The sequence below is a fragment of the Drosophila melanogaster genome, chromosome 3R (assembly GCF_000001215.4).
Source record: "Drosophila melanogaster chromosome 3R".
NCBI classification, from domain to species: domain Eukaryota; kingdom Metazoa; phylum Arthropoda; class Insecta; order Diptera; family Drosophilidae; genus Drosophila; species Drosophila melanogaster.
This window is the reverse complement of record NT_033777.3, coordinates 14,314,764-14,332,867: the sequence shown is the minus strand read 5'-3', so window position 1 is coordinate 14,332,867 and position 18,104 is coordinate 14,314,764. Positions and strand designations below refer to the sequence as shown.

The following is an 18,104-nucleotide window of genomic DNA, read 5'->3' as shown; positions in this document are numbered from 1 at the left end:
TGATCGATTTTGTGTGTTTTTCCGAGTGACTCTAGTTTGCCTTTGGGGCTATTTATGAGCTCTGTTTCTGTCATTTTCGCCACACACGTTCACACAGACACACTTAAATGTCAATAAATCATAGGAGCGGGTCGAAAGAAAAGCGAGGGGCGTTTGACAAGATTTGGTGTATTTATAGAATGATTTCCACATCTCTCGCCTTAATGAGGTTTAGTGCCCAGATCAAAACACAACAAACAAGACAGTTTATTGACGGTGCGCAATCGATTCGAAACAAAAGCGGGGAAAATTTTTAAGTTGCTACATAAATTATTAATGAAGATTTATGCAATATTTACCATATCGCATCGCGCCCCAAACATTAATAATCCGAAAAAACCGAAATCAATTAGATCATCGCACACACGGCTGACGGTGAACACTTCGAGCACATGAAAATAATCAACAATTAAATATGACGATGATGAGATGATGGCCCGTATTCGAAAAGGCCATAAAAATAAAGCCATTTAGGTGAAAGGAAGGAATCCACTTTGGCTCTGGCCATTAAGAGTGCGGCTAAGGTAAACACGGGAAATGCTTTATTGTTTATATGAATGTATGAATGTATCTAATGAACTATTTCGAGGGTGGCACGCGGGATGAGTAATGCCCAATTGTTAGGGGCACAAAAAGGAAAAAAAAAAACAATAATAGTGAGGAAAACTCACTCATAATCCATCTTCATCCGTAAAATAAACAATTTTGCATGGGCATCAATCCATCGGCGGGTATATAGCAATTCAAATTGCCATTCAATAGTGTGCGAGAGTATATTCGGAAATATTTGGCAATCAATTAATTGATTTTCGATACGAAAATTTACGGCATTTTGTTTGTGCGGCGCGTACTTGGGCCATTTCCTCTTTAAAATTTTTTATACTTTTCGAAATGGGTAATTTCGTGGCGTTTTCATGTTAATTTCATAATTTTTTCCGCCACTGCGGCGAAATGAGCATGTCATATGGACTACGAACTACGAACAGGCATCTATCTTTAACGTTTGTATCTCTATCCGAATGTAAGTGTGTGTATCTGCAGACATGCCGCTGAAATACTAATTATGTGCGCGATTTAAATAGATTTTTCATTTATTTAGCTGGCCCATCATTTCTGGATGAAATGGAAATGAAAACGAAAATGAGAGGCAAATGTTTTATGTTGCGCCATTGCCGTCGGTGGAAAACCGAAGGGGGGAAAATTGGGAAAAACAGCAAGCGAGCGTGAGAAGGAGGGGGGGGGGCTTCGATTTTTGCCTTTTGACGTGCGCCTGTCATTTCATCATTGCGCTCGTTTGGAGTCTGAGGAAAAATGAGCACCGACTGACTGACGGGGCGGAAGTATATTCAAATAATTTCGAACGTTAGGATACACAGCTCTCGAGTTATTTGTTATGCGCCCACTAATAAGGCCAAATGGGGCATAAACATTCGTAATTATGCGGCTGTGAACTGGCTTTGGCTCAGCCATTTTGGGGTCACATTTTCGAGCGGCATTTCATGTATTAACCTGGAAACAACCGTTGGCAATATTAATCTCGGCTTTAATACTTACATATTTATTGCTGATTTAAAAAAAAATATTGTAATTCGTATCTCCGCAGCAACGAATTTCATTTCAGGAAAAATTTGCTAGAATATATACGTTACAACTTCGCGAATTCTTCAGGCACAAGGTGCTGCCTTTCCAAAAGAATGCATTCCTATACCCCTTAACTAACCCAATCCATGTTCTACTGTTTTTGCAGGTAAAGATCTGGTTCCAAAACCGGCGCACCAAGTGGAAGAAACAGGACAATGTCACAAATAACGAGGCGGCGGAGCACAAATCCTCGAATGCGAAGCCAGGAGCAACAGGCACCGCAACAACAACGCCAAGTGGAGAGCCGACCGACAAGAGATCCAGCAATGCGACTTCACCCACTGTTGGCAATGCCGCCACCATTGCGGAGATCAAGAAATCTCCAAAGTCTCCAAATCGCGGCAGTAACAATAACAACAACAATACGTTAAACAACAATGTTAATAACAGCGAGGGAAAAGTGCCCGCCAAACAGAGTACCACCAAGATTAAAAAGCAGTTAAATGCGCTGCTGGAAAAGACAGTTAAAACGGCTAATCAAGCACATCGAAGTGCAGAATTGGAGAGCAGCGATCAAAAGCCCGCAGTCGAAAAAAGGCCAAATAATAGTAATGAAAATCAATTGCTACACCAGCGTTTGCATCAGCATGCCATACCTTTAACTGTAGAACCAGCCGCTCCACTCGAACAAACCGAGAAATTGGACATAAAACGAGAGGAGTCTCCGCAGCACAGGGAACTGCAGTTAAGTCTCCAAAGGGCGGCAATTCAAAATGGCCAGCTAACGGAAATGGATTTTGAAAGCAAATTGGCCGCGAGTAAAATTTCCATTGCCTTGGCCATGGCCAACAAACAAATGCAGCCGGAAAAGAGGGTCAAAACCGAAAGTTCCTCATCGGAGGGCGAAGGCGATGGAGACGGCGAGGAAGAGGAGGAGGAGGAGGAGGTGTCCTCCAGCGAGCATGGCGATTCCATAGAAGCTCACGATTCCCAGGATCAGGATGTCGCCATGCGGGAGATTTAAACAGAAGAAACCACAGTCAAATTAACTTGTGCCAAAAAGTCGAATATTGCTCATCCACAAAGAGGATAAACTATCCCAATAAACAAAAGAAAAACAAAAATAAAACTAAACAGAAAGAAAACCCCCATAGTTGTATTACTTAATTGTAATTTAATTGTCGCGTAATCCGTTCACCTTTAGGCTTGTATTTTATTTATTTAATATACTTAAACGCTAAGGCTAGGCTTTTGTAAATGTCGCATTTAAATGTCCGCGTAAACTATGGCAAATTGTAATCTGAACTTTTGAGAATTTCATGTGATAATGTATACGAGGCGATTACAAAATTGATTTTACTACTTGAACTATGAACTATACTATGTATGTAGGCCTGTAAGCTCTGCTACCCTGTAAATTGCAATTGAATGAAACATATTTATTGAGTGTTTGTACAAAAAAGGAATTAAGGCAACAAATAAGATGATTATGCCCGGAAAATGGCTTAAACTCGGGTTAAATTTATCGGAACTTTACATTTATTTAAAAAAAAAATTGAAACAAGATTGCGTTATCGTGTTAATCAGGTCATCAGAAAACCTTTTGTTCCTGAAAAGAAATAAGAAAAGCATGTTTTCTAAATTTGTTTTTATATATTTTAATGATACCTAAACCTGATTGGCAACTAAGTAAATTTAAATTATTAAACCCTAAAATATTCCGCTGAATTTAACAGGAGTATAAGACAATCGTATGGCTAATTGAACGCTCCGCCGTTACACATTTTAAATTCAACAAATTAAACGATAACAAAATAAACAGAATAAATTCAATCAATCACAGTCGACGCATTTTGGCGGGTGGGCTGGGAACAGATGGCTCTGGAACATTGACCACACCTTCTGCGGTGATAAGAAACTCGGCGAAATCATTGGGAGTCTCTGGTGAGTAAAGTATTTCCAGTTTGCGCACCGTTATCAGTTGATCACCCATGCGATGCTGCTTGGGCACCCGGGAAACACGCAGTCTAGTGCGTCCTAGGTGCGCCCACTGCAATCCCAAGCAGGGAATCTCATCCTGACCGTCCCTGGTGGCCACCTGATTCACACAGACCACGGCACAGTTGTACTTATCCGCGTAGCTGAGCAGAGCGTCTGCCAGTCGACGCATATGTCTCGCTCGTTCCAGATAATCATTATACAGCCGGAATATGGCGGCCACAGAATCAATAATGATCAGGCCAATGCCATGTTGTTGCATCAGTCGCGGAATGCGGTTTATAACGCACGCCAGGAGAGGTTCCTTTGGATTAATATTAAATAAGCATATGGCTACAAATTGGTTTGTCGACTCACTGCCTCAATGTGATTTTCCACAAAGATGTTTCCCAGAAAATTCAGCTCCATTTCGGGATGCCTCTTCTCGCAGGCTTTGCTCATCTGCAGCAATCTTCTCGCCGGAAAGGAACTCTCCGTGCATATGTAGGCCACGCCTTTGCCCAAGCCACCCAACTCACGGGGTAGCTGGACACAAAGGGATAGCTGAAGAAGCAACTGGGTCTTGCCCACGCCGGCTGCTCCACATAGCTCTGTAATTCCACGAGTGACCACTCCCCCGCCCGTGCAGCGATCTAAAGCGGAACATCCAAACGACACCCGCGACCATCTAACATTGACAAGCGGCTTGAAGAGGGAATCCGCTGTAATAAATAGTGGCAAACTAAACACAAGAGGCTACTTATACATTAGTCTGAGAATCACCTGACTGGGGCATCTCTGCCAGCCACTTGGCTGCCGCATCCTTGAGCACCCTAACATCATCCGGAGTGCATTTTCGCACGATTGTGTGCAGCGATTGCTGGCGGGTGTCCAGGAATCGCACCTTGGGAGTTGTCAGCACCTCCTCCGGTGCGAGAACATTAACTGGAGTACAGGAATTTAGTTGGCTCTTGAATAAAGTTGTTGGAACCCCAAAACTCTTACCCTGCTCGGCGATTTCTCTGATATGCTTGGGCAATTGATCCAGAAAGTTTGTCATCGCGATGCGATGGCATGTCCTCGATGGGATTGCGTGATATAATGGCTCCCCGAAACACGAAAGGTGTCTCAACACCTCCGGAATTGGAAGTATTCCGGGGGATTATTGATCAAACAGCCGAGCCATGCGACGACTTGCGAGCGAATTGAAAGTGTAAATAAACGCCGGTTGAAATCAGCTGTTGGCGCCAATATCTTAAGTGGGCCAATCAGCTGGCAACTACAGTGGGCATCCAATAAGGTAAACTATCAGTTGTTGTTTATCAAAAAAGATTTAAAACAAAATTTAGGAAAATTATTGATAATCAATTTGCAAAAATATTTATATGTACTTCCTAGTCAAATTTGGAGCTCAAACCCTCTCAAATTCTCTCAATCCTCTCCTATCCAAACACTATGCTAATATAAATATATTTCCAGTGAACACCACTTAATCACAAACACGAAACACTTGAGAGTATTTACATAATGGTTTTGTTTCAATCATTTAATTTCGAACATTCTGTTTTTTGCACAAGCATCAGAGGAAAACACAAAAACGATAGTCAGTGATCGATAGATGGTGGCTCCACTATCGATGATGCTCCTCCTTTTGGGCGAACTTCGTGTGTAAATGTTGTGGTTTTTCAATGTTTTTAAGCTAAGGGAACTGCGGATGTTGCATCCTGAAGGATCCTAGTGCTTGGGAGTGGGCTTCGAAAGCTCAGCCAAGGCACGGGCCTCAGCCTCTGCGCTGCGCTTCTTCTCCTCGGCGAGCTTGGCATCACGGACGGCCTTCTGCTGTGCCTCGATCTCGCGCAACTTCTCCTCCTTCTTGGACAGGCGGCTCTGGTGGGCGGCGCCGTAGGCAATGCCCACCAGGAGCAGGGACCATCTGCCGAACTTGATCAGCGGGGAAACGCGAACGGGAGCCTGCGACATGGTTTCTTCTTCAAGTTATGTAATTGTCCGACCGTGAACTGCAAGAAAAGGATGTACTTTAGTTATCCGACTTCCTTAATAGCGTTCCCCGTCTCGCTCCACTTTACAGATTCCTGGTTTTCCTAGTTTTATGCAATATTTGATGTTAAATAAGCAAAATTACCAAATTGGTGGAGCGATTGCAACGGCAGCGCAGTATAACCTTAAAACAGCTGTCAAAACTGACAGGCGGCTATCGATAGTTGTATTGGTACGGTGGCGGCGTTGCCAGCAAGCTTAAAAAAGTATGCAGAAATTGTGGAAAATATCATAACAATTTAAAAGAAGCCTTTATGACGACTATTTGTTGTTTAGTGTCCCAACAAAATTTGACGTATTACATACTGCAGCCTAGACTTTCATGTATATTTTACTCTTGTTACTAATAATTTTCAAATACAATTTTAACGGTAAAAGAATTGGAAAGAATAAAAATCTATTATAGAAATATAACTAATATAACTATTCTATCTGAACTATGGATAATGATTTAAATCGAAAATGGGAATTGAAAAAGATAAGATTCAAATTTTGTATGTTATCAATGTTGCGCAACGTTTTTCAGCACTGTCGGTTGGCCAAAAGTTAAACGTTCACACTGTGGGCAGAGGAAAAAGTATTGTTTTCTGGAAAACATGGCTAATTGCAGATAAAACGCGACTTGCAAATTCGGCAAATCTGTTTTTAGAGCCACCAATAAGGCGACAATTAGACATAATACAGAGACACAACAAAATTGACGCGTGTTAAATGCAAACAAGAAAATTCCAACACAGACCTTGAGTGGCTAACACACACACACACACTTGCAGGCCCTCCACACCTGCGTCACACATACACACCACACACACAGTGATAAAGTGGAGCGAGAGAGATAGAAGATCGAACCGTTCCCAGCGTTTTTGTTGTTCTTCTTGAAGCAGGAAGTGAATTTTAGGGGATCCTTTTACTGAATTTTGCAGCTGGCATTATGGTGAATGTACCACCGCTGCTCTGCAGCACCCCCCCGCCCATCGATTTTGGTGAGGAAGACGACGATTCCGGTTTACAATCCACCATCCATTTGGACGAGGGTGACGAATACTCAGATTTTGGCTTAGTCAGCAGCTCGAAAGGCAAGCTTAGATATTTATCGAATCTCAAAGTGATACTCAGTTAATTCTCGCTTTTTAGAACCCCCTCCACCACCAGATCCCGTGGAGGAATTTCGAGAAAAGCCACCTGATTTGCTGGAAGACAAACAAACCGTCGAGGCATTTAATTACCAGGTGAAACAGAAGATGGATTACGATGTTTTCGAGGAAACAGCACCGCCGACGCCGCCTCCGTTGAGCTTGGAACTGGATGATGAGGAACTGGAGGAGCATGTGCCCTCCCTTAAGTTGGACAGTCTAAGTCTCTATTCCACGGAAAGCGTTTCTGCCGCCTCCACACTCTCACCGGTTGCGGAGACTAGTGCAGTTGCTCCGCCGGCTATGCAAACAACCAAAGCCCATATCCTCAGCCACCAAGTCACGCTGGAGGATGTGTCCGATGACAGCGACGAGGAGTGCTCGCCAAAGAAGCCCAAAGAACTATTTATACGCGAGGGAGCTGTGGATTTCTTTGCCATAGAGGTATTGGCCACTCCAACCCTACCATATGGAGAAGGCTTTTCGGAGGAGAATGTGGATACAGGGAAAGGAGAATACGTAGAGAATACCTCCCAGCCAGAAGAAAGCTTTAGAAGTTTGGAAGCCCAGGAGGAAAGTTCAAATACCTTAGAAAAGCCTATGGAAAATCAAAGCCGTGGCTTATCAAATCCTCCAAATCAGGAGGAATCCCCTCACCAATGGGGTGAACCAGCAAATAGTGATACATATTCATTTACAAATCTTGATGCGACGCCAAAAGACTTAGTACACAAAGAAATTGTTCCCGAAATGCAAGAGCAAGAAGATGATGATGACTTCGGTGACTTTGCGGATTTCTCAGCAGCAGAACCCCAACTAGAAATCACGGAGAATTCAACGTCTGCCTTTGAGACACCTTCCTTAGCAATCAATTCCCGAACGGAATCTCAACCTCTAGAGGTTAAGACGGCTCCTAGCACAGAAGAATCCTCTAAGTTACCTCCTGCAGAGACCGATGATGGCTTCGATGATTTTCAGGAGTTTGCCACTCCTGCGAATGGAAACCACGGTCAAAGCGAAGACGACGATGATTTTGGCGACTTCGCCGCGCCCGTAGTGACTCCTGTTTCTGTACCTCCGCCACCGCCGCCAGCTGCTGTCCATCTGAGCATAGATGAAAGGGTTAAGCCAGTCCTTGATATGATGTTTCCACAACCAACGGAACTGGACAGCAAAAGTATGGACAATCGCAGGCCTTTGGCTCAGTGCCAGCGATTCAATTTTGGTGCCATAGAGCATGCCCAAGCCCTTGATTACCAATGGAGCAGCTCGGAAATGAGACACGCCCTTGTTCGATCGCTGGGCATCGATTCAAGGAATATAGTAAGTTAGATAGGGCTTCAAAATGTATTTCAAATAACTGAAATTCATAAACTTCCAGCTCTTCGGCGACAAGTGGAACTCATCGATGCCACGTTTTGCTGCCAACCTGAGCTTTGATCCGCTGAAGCCGCTGAAACCTCAATCAACCGGCGCCGCAAGCAGCCTGGAGCCCATTTCCAATTCCACCAGCTACCAGGGTGAGTGTCCTTAGAGTCTCTGCGAGATTGCTCCACTTAGTTGCCGCAAATTAACCGCTACACAAGTTTCGTAAATCGAGAAATTGCCACCCTATCGCCTAACGCTCGCTTTACTTTCAAACGCTTTTCGTTGCCTATTTCCCGATCCTATTGACACACGCTTCCCGGATTGGCCTGCCGTTCGATTGGCTGCTCCTTTCTATATATTCTTATTGATTTTCGTTTGCCTTGTTTTTCCTTGTGACCACATTACTTCTAACTATCTCAACAAACAATCAAAAAGTTTATCCTTACGATAAATTGTATTTAGAATCACATGTACAGACATTACAATTGGAACAACTAGACCAACTAACGGTGGTGGCTAATGCTGATAAAATAAATCTTGTTACCTCTAACTCCCACACCAATAACAACAACGATAATGGTGATAACGACGTTGCTGCACCCGTTGATCAACTGGATTGTATGCCACCTGTGATGGATTTGATGACCCATAACGATCACAATTTGACAATCGATTTGCACCACTCTCCATCACTCACACATTTTGCCACCATCTGCAACAACAATAATAACGATAATAACAATCCCAACAATCTTAACAACAATCATGCAAAAAATACTGCAACAATGACAATAACAATTAACACAAACCTCACTGCTCACGACGCCTTGCTGGATTTTAGTAAGTTTCGTTGGCTCTGTGCGTGTGTTGTAGTTGAATCTCCACTCTTTTTTGGTTCGTTCAGTTCAGTTTCGATTCTCTATATACTTCTCAGCTCTATCTCTCTATCTACCCGTACCGTCCTACCGATCCACAGTTCCCCCAGTTCTTGTTACTTTGGCACAACGCATCCAATCTCAGCCAGCTCAGTTCTAGCACAAGTAGTTGAAGCCCGCCCAAGAGTTCCCTTCATTTTCACATTTTACTTAGCTAGATACAGTTGATCATACTAATACCTAAATATTGTCTCTAAACTAAGCCATCATCTGATGTGTTGCTAAATCTGGTAACTAAAAGTAATGCTTGAAATGTAACCATTTTCTGATTTCTTTGATTCTATAAAAGATACAATGTATCTAGTAAAATAAAATGATTAATGCAAGATTAGTATCCATATCCATTCCATATCTTTCATAAGCACAGTGTTTTTTTAGTTATCTGCAACATAACAGATGATTATAGCCGAATAACTAATTAATTATCTTTGTTTATCTCATAGTTTTCATTCATGACAGCCAAGTAATTGTTTTCTTTCCTTCGCACAGGATTGGAAAACGCCGCCGCAACAACGGCGAGCCAAACTGAAACGCGGACTGGCCCGTCTCATGGGGAAGGCTCCACCGGCTCCTGTTCCGCCAGCAATTCCGACGGCGAAGAGCGACCGAGTCATAGCCACCAGCCAACTGCAGTCCCCAGCCCCGAATCGAACCATATTGAATCCACAGCAGCGGCATCAGCAGCAGCTGTTGCTGCAGCAGCAGCGACGCTACCGACTACTCTATCAGCAGACAGCCCTGCCCACAAACTCAACGGCGGTGAGCAGCTGCATCAGCAGCGGTCGGAGCCGGAGCAGTTTGATTTGAGGACCACTCCTCCGGCCGCAGCGCCAGCTCAGGAGGAGATCGTGGGCAGCTCGATGGCCAGCTATTCGGTGCCGCTGAAGGAGACCCATATCTATACGCCCTCCAAATCGGATACGGCGGTGGCCAAGACCACCACACTAGCGCCCATTGATTTCGACTACGAGATGGCTGCGACGGGCATTATCATCGATGAGACGGTGGTGAAGAAGGAGTATCGCGACGTGGAGTACAAACCCCCATTTGGTCTGGATTCGCCCAGCAAACTGAGTGGCAATGGAGCTGCCAGCAGCTTTCAGTTGCCACCACAGACGACGGAAGATGACGACTTTAGTGATTTTCAATCTATGCCGGCGCCAAGGTCTCGAATTGATACACCCACTTTTGGCGAACAGATGATCCTTAGTCCGGCTATTCTGCTGCCCCAAGCCATTCCGCTGGCAAAGAAGCCAGCTGCAACTATTGAATGGGGCGACAATGCTCTGTCTAGCATAAATGCCGAGGAAATGGCCAGGATAGAGGAGTTGTTCTCCTCGCAGGCCAAACCGCTCACCATAAGCGCTTCGGTGGCCAAGAAACCAGCTCCTTCCACGCCAGCTCAGTCTCAGCCTCAAGAAGACGATGAATGGTCGGACTTTGTCTCTGTTCCAGTCACCCAACAGCAACCGCATCATCAGCAAAACGCAATTGCTAACAACAATAATATAGTCAACAGCAACGCTAGGAAACCAGCTGCTCCCAAAGAAGATGATTGGTCGGATTTTGTGAGCAGTACTCCGCCAGCACGACCGGCTCCACAATTCAATTCCGGTGCGTGGCAGAGCGCTAATTTCTACAACAATCCCTTGAGTTTGTACCAGGCGCAGCAGCAGCTGCAGCAACAGCCTCATAGCAATCTAGTGCCCAAGGGCAGCACCAGCAGCAGCAATAACAACAATGTGCCAGCCATTCCACAGCAAATACACATCATGCACGACTTCTCGACTGCACCCGTGTCTGGAGGATTGGGTGTGGGTGCCACCTACCAGCAGCAGCATCAGCGGCAGCAGTTCCAAATCGGCAACGCCAAGGTGGCTCCACGCATCTCCCTGATCCCCGATCTCAGCTTCGTTGCACCGGCCTTGCCCACAAATGCTGGTGCGTTCATGGGTGCGCTACCGAAACCCACTTTCGGTGGCAAGAAATGACACAAGAAGCTGAGGGTGGGCGGTGGGCGGCTCCAGCAGCAGCAGCAGCGTCCGCATGTGGGCGCTCCTCGCCCACTGGGTGGCGGCGAGGCCACCATCCTCACATAGGCGAAAGGATCGATCGCGCACCCGGGTAGCCAGTCAGTATTATGAATCCGTCTGATATTCACCATAATCCGAACCGTCACACATTGTAGTTTTGAGGCAAGCTGTGTTCCATGTTGTTGTCGTTGTTGTTAACCTTGTCGTTGGCATAATTGTTGTTGTTGTTGTGCATGCATGTTGTAGTCTTAGGCGTAAAAATCAGGATTTAGAACGAAACAAACAAGTAACCATTTTGTGCTATAGTTTGATTCTAAATTTATGTTTTACTTAATTTGACGAAAAAAATTATACTTTTGAAAAATAATATTTTGTAGAGCGAAAAAACTGTTAGTATGCTTGAAAAATTCTTTGTTTTTATCTAATATTATTTAAATGATCGGATATACTTTTAGAATTCGAATTATTGGGTAAATAAGTCAAAAAACTCTAGAAGAATTGTAAAGTAAAACGAAAAAGAATACCGCACACCAGTGAAATTATGTAATTTAAGGGATATTTCTGAAATCCTGCGAGATTTTAAGGTTTAAGCTTATGCATCCGATAGCATGCAATATCTCTATGCGGTCATATCAATATAACAACATAAGATTTATCATAGATGACCAAAAAAGAAAAGATACAAATTAATAACAAGGATTTCGGAAGTATCCCAAGTAAGGAAAAAATCGGCATTACTTTTAAAAATGTAAAACTATTAGTTCCATGATGATTTTAGCTTTAATCAACCCCAAAGTTAGAACCCTAAATCGGAAAACTCCGCCTATCTGAGGAATATCATCAGTTAATCCCTGCGGCAAAGCCTACAAATGCATTCCACTAGCGGCGAACTTCCCCTTTTGTATATCCATAACAAATACTCCAATGCGATTGCGGGCCACCACCACCACATGGATGAAAACCCAACCCGCCTGATGCGAATTTTTTCTATATTGTGTACTTATAACAAGCGACAGGAAAGCGAACTAACCAAGCAAACATAGTTAACGTGTTGTATATGAAATAGGATTTGTTAGTTGATAGAAGAACTCCCATGCATTCCAAGTGTAAATGAGTGTGACTGGTTGCCATGATGATCTCCAGGTAATCGCTGGAAAACGAAACCCAATCCGCTCCAGTTCTTGATTATTGTTTTGTTCGTGTTAATGTGTTTTCATTTATTTATTTTACTTTATGTTACGCACTTTAAGTTGAATGTGTCTGTGTGTGTGTGTGTCTGAAAAATTATAAACAATTATCGACTAAAACTAAGTGTTTGATGTAATCATATGTTTTTAGGCTTAAATGTAAATTACAAATAGATTTCAATTTGTTTTGTTTCATTTTGCCAAGTCAATGAAAAAAAAAGGTAAAAACAAGAACATGATTATAGATGGTTGCTGCTTGGTTTTAAATAAATGAATTACCTATGTACTAGAACGTATTAAAATATATTTACCATATTGTATAATTAAAAGATATGCGCTGATTAAAATAAACCTATTTAAAAAAACAAAATCCTTCAATATATTGGAGCATTCATTTAAAATACAGAAATCTGGTTCAAATGGGACAACACAAATTTGAACTAAGTCGATTAACTAACGATGCCGTATTTTCGGGGGCAGGGGCGGGGTGATTTATCATTTAATTGCTTGAGTGTGTGATTGAAACCTGCGTGTAAGTAGAGAGATTATCAGTAAGTCGAAGCACTAGGTGTCCAGCAGGCCACTACTCTCCTGGAGAAGCCTCGAGAATTAATGAGTGTGTCAATGGGTTAAATCAACAATTCAGTAGTGTCAGTTCCTAGGGGTTTTTTTTTTTTTTTTGGGACAGGTGCGAGGGGGAGTGTATAGCTCTATGGCAGTAAATAGTACGTAATAGTTAGAAATTACACATGTATCTAATATAAATATCTATATAAATAGTGTACAATCGATTCTTGTCAATGTGAATGCGTGGCTTCATCAACATCATCATCTCTTTTCAAATGGTCAACAGTTTTTCGATTTCATTCAATTATCTTAAGATGCCTTAATGCTTAAGCGCGTTGTTTTTATTATTATTATTATCATTATTATCTCTCCTTAACTTTAGCCTTGCTCTAAACATAATGAAACGCTAACAAATCCAAAAAGATGCTCATGAGTTTGTGTAAGGAGGGAGGGGGAGGGGGGGGTTGCTTGGATCACGGGTGGATCGATAATGAGTCTTATAGGGATTGAATCGTAATCGTACAATTTAAAGGCATTTTGCTTTGGGGATCATGGGTCTAATATCAATTTACAATCTGTATAGTCTAGGTCTTTTTGATAAATTTGTTCTTAATTGATAATTTCGATTATTTCACTGACCCAAAGGGAAATATTAACTTCATTTGTAACTTATTTTGGTAACGCCGAAGATCGAAATTGACATTAGACCTATTTCTGAGGCAAACTTGTTAGAATTTACATTGATTACTTTTCGTCCCTGGCTGGAACCACCCTTGGGTGTGGGGCGTGTGGGTTTCGCTATCCGTTATGATATTTTGAACTAACAGTTTATATACTTTTCCTCAAATAAGATCTAAGCTCGGGGCTGCCCAGAACCGGTGTCAAATACGCCTCTCTCCATTCCGATCCAAATTGCCGGAATTCGTAATGATTGAATTGGTCTTACCAAAAATATAAGTGCTTGCAATATTGATATAATTTTGCTTAATGAAACTTTGTAAATGAATCAAATTCCGGCAACTTATCACACGGAAACAGGTCTGAAAACAATTTTGCAGTGGTTCAAGGCAAGGCAATCTACGTATAAAAGCTAAGAAAGATTCCCTCGAGCCAAAAACCAGTTTAGCCCAGGTCTTATTATTTTAAAGATTCTCTGCCCTGAACATGGTAAATAGTCTTCGTTTTAAGGCTGTACCGCAACCCCTTTCGCGAGCTCCTGGAGAGCTCTTCCTCAGAAGGCCAACCAAGGATGGTGCAATAGTGACTCCTTCGATCGGTCCCCGTAGTCATAGGTCAGTTCCTCGCCCGGCTCGATGTCGTCCTTGGCCAGGAGTACGAGATGCGGCCGCTGTTTGATAAGTACTACTTTGGTCATTAGGTTACCAGCCCGCGAGTGATTGATGAGGCGCCCCAGCTTGCCGGTGTCAACGGTTGCATCGATGCAGTACTGCTGGGACTTGTGCTTGAAGTAGTACATATAGCACCCAGCATTCTCGTCCAACGCATAGCGTTTCTCCCGTTCCGCGGCTTCGCCTATAGATATGAGATCTCCCACATACTCAACCACAAATTCGTTGCGTTTAAAGGGCCGATCGGCGACTACGCCTCTTCCCTTGCCCATAAAGTGGCGTACTTGGAGACCATCGCAGCGCTCTTCCAGCACTGCTTGCTCCAAGCCTCGCATCCATTCCTCCTTGACGGCCGTCTTAGTCTTGCGCACACTCCTTCGCACCGGGAAGAAGTCCGTCATCTCACGATTGCCGTTGGTGGCAGCCAAGGGCAGCGGCGGTTGTCCCTTCGTTGGCCCCTTGCTTTTGGTCTTTGATTTCACGGGCGCAGGCTTGAGCATCGTTTTCATGCCTGCTTTGTTGCTGTTCGCTGTGGCTGGTGCTTTGTTCTGGTTTTCACGCTCCTCGGCAGCCTTGATCAGGGCTCGAACGTCGTCCTCGTCATCTCCTTCATCATCGTCGTCGTCTAGCACCACGACGATATCATCCTGCTGCTGCTGCTGCTGTTGTGACGGTGGTTTCTGTAGCTGTGGCTGGTAAGGCGCTTGTGGCTTTGGCTGGTTCAGTCTTCGACGCGACTTGCAGGCTGCCACCGCTGCTGTTGTGGTCGGCAGTTTTCGAGGAGACTTGCGCGGCGACAATGGATCCGCAGATCCGACCTTGCAAATCCCTCCAGTTACCTTCAAAGCCGTTTTGATTGGCGAGGGGCAGAGGATGCGATGCGGTGTGGCTGGTTTTCTGCGTCGGGGTTGCCCCGCTGGCGATTCTGTATTGGCAGTGAGACCACAGGCTACTCCGCTGTCGCAAGAACTACTGTCATGTTGATCCAAATCGAAGTGCGGCAAGTCCAGCGCCTCCTTTTGTCCATTCAGGCTTACTATTTGATTGAAGCGTCCATTGAGACAGGCGTTTAGCACCGACGGAGGTGATGAGAATACGGCTCCGGCCAGTTCGAAGCTCCGATTGATCTTTATGCTGGAGGCTTTGGTGGGCGTGCGATCAATGTCCAGGGTCAGTACCGGCTCCTGCAGGAAGATGTTGTCGGTGCTGCTGCTGTGCGTGGAACTGTGGCTGTCCCTCAGCGCAGAGCGATGTGTCTGGAAGTCGGCCAGAGAGCCCAGTCCCTCGAGCGGCTCTGTGACCTTTTTGATGTGTGGAATTTCTGGAGTCTGCTGGATCTCCTGCATGACATCCATATCATGCTGATAAAAGGGCGAATTGGAGGACGCTCTGGAACTGCCATCGAACAGAAGTTCCTCCACCACCTGCTGCAGTTCCTCATCCATAAGCTTTTGTTCTGCCTTGGCATCTACTTCGTCGGCAAAGGGAAGGTTTTCATTTATCTGCTTGTCTGCCAGCTTTAGCACCTCGTCATCTAGTTTTATCTGTCCATTTAGCTCCTCATCGTCCAGTTTCAGTTCCTGATTTCCTAGATTCAACTGCTCCTCTGTGTGTATTGTCTTTTGGGAATCCTTAGCGGCAGCATTGGCTTTGAAGAAGTTCTCAATGGTGCGAGTTTGTGAGCGCGTGGCCAAGGGAACTCCTTGAAAAATAACAAACAAGGGGTATTTTAGCCAACACAGCTAACCTAAAAAGTACGAGAAGCGTACTCACCTATTGTGCGACCCGCTTTGTTGTCTTTGTTGTGTGCCATCATTGTGGCTTCCGGCAGTTGGCCATTTTGAGTGACCTTCATCAAACGGCAGTCTTTCCGCTTGGGGCTGGCAAAATACTGATCCTCCAGCAGATTTCCCGCCACATTCAGTGGCAGTGCCTGGTCAACAGGAATTCCCGATCCCGAGGAAGCTCCACCAGAGGATGAGGATGCGGCTTCCTTGGCGGGCCGTTGTCGTCTTCGCACCATTATCATTTAAAATGGGTTGGGGGCGCGTGATCGCTGTGTGGGCGGTAGTTACTTGGGTTTTTTTTTGGCGTTGGCGCGTTTTTTTCTGGACACGCGTTTTACCTCTCACACGCACACGCGGAAAAACCAAACTGCAATTACCTGAAGGTAACCGAAAAAAAACAAACAACAAAATTAACGTAGAACTCATAAAACAATTGCACATTACATGTGTGTTTTTTTTTCCTCCTTTTCTACCTCTCTTACTCTCGCTCTCTGCCATGCACTTTTCTCCTCTACTCGCCCCTCTTGCGTACAGTTTTCGCCACTGAAAAAACGTAGTCGTTATTGTTGTTGTGCGAAGCGAGCGAAAGAGGAAGAAGACCAAAAGAAGGGAAAAAAAGAGGGAAAATAATGTGAGTCCCCGCAATGCACCTCGCTCGGAAAACTGTCGTCATACGCAGAAGCGCATTTTTAAACGGATGCGATCGACTTTATGCATGGCAGCATTTCAATGGCGGGGGAAATTAATTGTTGCACTTTTCCGCAAACTTTTTTGGTTCTTTCTTTTTTGCGTCGGTTAGTGTTACCAGATTGCGCATCTGCTTTCACCTCTCGTGTATGCGGCCTCATTTTGTAATACCAAATTCAGTATATTTTCATATTTTCAGCATGTTTTAAAGCTGTGTTGGGCAGTACTAAAGTATTAAGTTGAAAAAGATATGTTAAATCAATTTGACTAAATATGAATTATTTATATCTAAGTGGTCTAATGGTACCATTAGAAAAAGACGAAGGTTTTGGATTTATTACATACATTTTCTAATGACCTCATGTAAATGGTATCTGAAACAACTCTATTATTTACACTATTTAAATATTTAAAATACTCTTCTTGGATATTAAAAAAAGACAGTTAAGTAATTCATAAAAATCCTGTGTTTTATTAACCGTTTACAACAATTTTTTTTACATTTTTGTAGCATTTTTTGCTAGTTTACAATAGATTTCACATTGAACGGATAGTGGCTAATGTTTTCCAAACACATTGGGTTCGGCGGATGCTCCTCCAGCGGCACTCAGCTCTTCTAGGAGTTCGTTGGACTGGCGATGTCTGTTGGGGATATTGGCACTTGAGTACAAAACATTCTCGCCATTAGAGTTGCTCAGTCTGGGATGGGCGCTGTTTTCGGGATCCGGATCTACTCGGTTGGCATTGAAGTCCGAACCGGGGACACAGTTTCTGGCAATCAGTGAACGTTGGAGCTGCGATAGACAGCTGGAGGAAAATTTTAAAATATTACTTTAATACATAAAAAACAAGAAAATAAGTAGGAATGAAGTGTATAAGTAGGGCAATTATAATATATAATTCCTTAGTTATATGATTTTAATAGGTATCTAATGGAATGTTTTTGGGTTATCATATTCTTTATGTATTTTAAAAATAAAGTTGTATATTTCTGTTATTCTTTCGATGAAACTTACCGCTCGAGCCTACGATCGCTGCTCCAATCCTGCAAATCGTAGAGATCCGTGAGTCCCAGCTCGCTGGCCCGATGGAGATGGCCGTTGGCCAGGAGGGGAGATGCGGCGTTAAAGGACCTCTTGCCGTTGGTCCATCCGCGGGAGTACTGGAAGGTCTGGCCCATGCACATGGAGAGCGTGAAGAGGAAGAGGGGCAGCAGCAGGAGGCGCAACATGTTTCGGCAGAAGTTAGTCCTGTTTGCAGGACACTCGGTAATCTCGGTTGGTTCCTTTCGCGTTCGAATCACAACTGCGTCTGAACTATTGATGCTCCTCGACGGGCTTTTATATCGTTGTTAGATAGCCATTAAGGATTGATGCCAAAGGATGCGTGATGTGTCTGCGTTT

General features: G+C 43.9%; 6 protein-coding genes across 16 annotated transcripts in view; 2 read left to right on the top strand and 4 right to left on the bottom strand.

Moving 5' to 3' along the window:
* Positions 1 to 3,455, top strand: part of NK7.1 — a 43,539-nt gene extending 40,084 nt beyond the window's left edge. For 3 of the 4 annotated variants that reach the window (NM_142100.3, NM_001316524.1, NM_169580.3), the window contains one exon: positions 1,787 to 2,728. In NM_142100.3, coding sequence (NP_650357.2) covers positions 1,787 to 2,644 — 858 coding nt within the window. In that variant the 3' untranslated portion in view covers positions 2,645 to 2,728. Of the gene's footprint in view, positions 1 to 1,786 lie in introns of all 4 variants that reach the window. The other variant, NM_001260174.3, reaches the window with a different exon arrangement.
* Positions 3,260 to 4,817, bottom strand: spn-B (spindle B). Its single transcript, NM_057392.5, has 4 exons — positions 4,603 to 4,817; positions 4,381 to 4,542; positions 3,976 to 4,319; positions 3,260 to 3,922 (listed from the first exon to the last, which is right to left on the bottom strand). Exons 1-4 carry the CDS (start codon positions 4,655 to 4,657, stop codon positions 3,458 to 3,460), a joined length of 1,026 nt encoding a protein of 341 aa, NP_476740.1. The 5' UTR covers positions 4,658 to 4,817; the 3' UTR covers positions 3,260 to 3,457.
* A 315-nt stretch (positions 4,818 to 5,132) lies between these two features.
* Positions 5,133 to 5,921, bottom strand: ATPsynE (ATP synthase, subunit E). 3 transcript variants are annotated; one of them, NM_001202292.1, is made up of 2 exons: positions 5,741 to 5,921; positions 5,133 to 5,615 (listed from the first exon to the last, which is right to left on the bottom strand). In NM_001202292.1, exon 2 carries the CDS (start codon positions 5,575 to 5,577, stop codon positions 5,332 to 5,334), a length of 246 nt encoding a protein of 81 aa, NP_001189221.1. In that variant the 5' UTR covers positions 5,578 to 5,615; positions 5,741 to 5,921; the 3' UTR covers positions 5,133 to 5,331. The 3 variants fall into 3 exon arrangements, with proteins under 3 accessions (NP_001189221.1, NP_731903.1, NP_650356.1); NM_169579.2 differs by having other exon boundaries at positions 5,685 to 5,800; NM_142099.3 differs by having other exon boundaries at positions 5,741 to 5,800.
* Positions 5,922 to 6,178: 257 nt separating this feature from the next.
* Positions 6,179 to 12,677, top strand: Afti (Aftiphilin). Of its 4 annotated transcripts, NM_001370051.1 has the most exons (5): positions 6,179 to 6,731; positions 6,790 to 8,111; positions 8,170 to 8,308; positions 8,619 to 8,996; positions 9,581 to 11,791. In NM_001370051.1, exons 1-5 carry the CDS (start codon positions 6,587 to 6,589, stop codon positions 11,080 to 11,082), a joined length of 3,486 nt encoding a protein of 1,161 aa, NP_001356916.1. In that variant the 5' UTR covers positions 6,179 to 6,586; the 3' UTR covers positions 11,083 to 11,791. The 4 variants fall into 4 exon arrangements, with proteins under 4 accessions (NP_001356916.1, NP_001247102.1, NP_001247101.1 ...); NM_001260173.2 differs by lacking the exon at positions 8,619 to 8,996 and having other exon boundaries at positions 9,581 to 12,677; NM_001260172.2 differs by lacking the exon at positions 8,619 to 8,996.
* On the bottom strand, positions 12,374 to 16,830 carry Set8 (SET domain containing 8). 3 transcript variants are annotated; one of them, NM_169577.3, is made up of 4 exons: positions 16,665 to 16,830; positions 16,488 to 16,557; positions 16,001 to 16,391; positions 12,374 to 15,929 (listed from the first exon to the last, which is right to left on the bottom strand). In NM_169577.3, the coding sequence occupies exons 3-4, from the start codon at positions 16,254 to 16,256 to the stop codon at positions 14,110 to 14,112; spliced, it is 2,076 nt and encodes a 691-aa protein (NP_731900.1). In that variant the 5' UTR covers positions 16,257 to 16,391; positions 16,488 to 16,557; positions 16,665 to 16,830; the 3' UTR covers positions 12,374 to 14,109. The 3 variants fall into 3 exon arrangements, with proteins under 3 accessions (NP_731900.1, NP_650354.1, NP_001247100.1); NM_142097.4 differs by lacking the exon at positions 16,488 to 16,557 and having other exon boundaries at positions 13,176 to 15,929; NM_001260171.2 differs by lacking the exon at positions 16,665 to 16,830 and having other exon boundaries at positions 13,176 to 15,929; positions 16,497 to 16,526.
* A 321-nt stretch (positions 16,831 to 17,151) lies between these two features.
* Positions 17,152 to 18,014, bottom strand: Crz (Corazonin). Its single transcript, NM_079626.3, has 2 exons — positions 17,718 to 18,014; positions 17,152 to 17,508 (listed from the first exon to the last, which is right to left on the bottom strand). Exons 1-2 carry the CDS (start codon positions 17,930 to 17,932, stop codon positions 17,259 to 17,261), a joined length of 465 nt encoding a protein of 154 aa, NP_524350.1. The 5' UTR covers positions 17,933 to 18,014; the 3' UTR covers positions 17,152 to 17,258.
* Between the last annotated feature and the right edge of the window lie 90 nt (positions 18,015 to 18,104).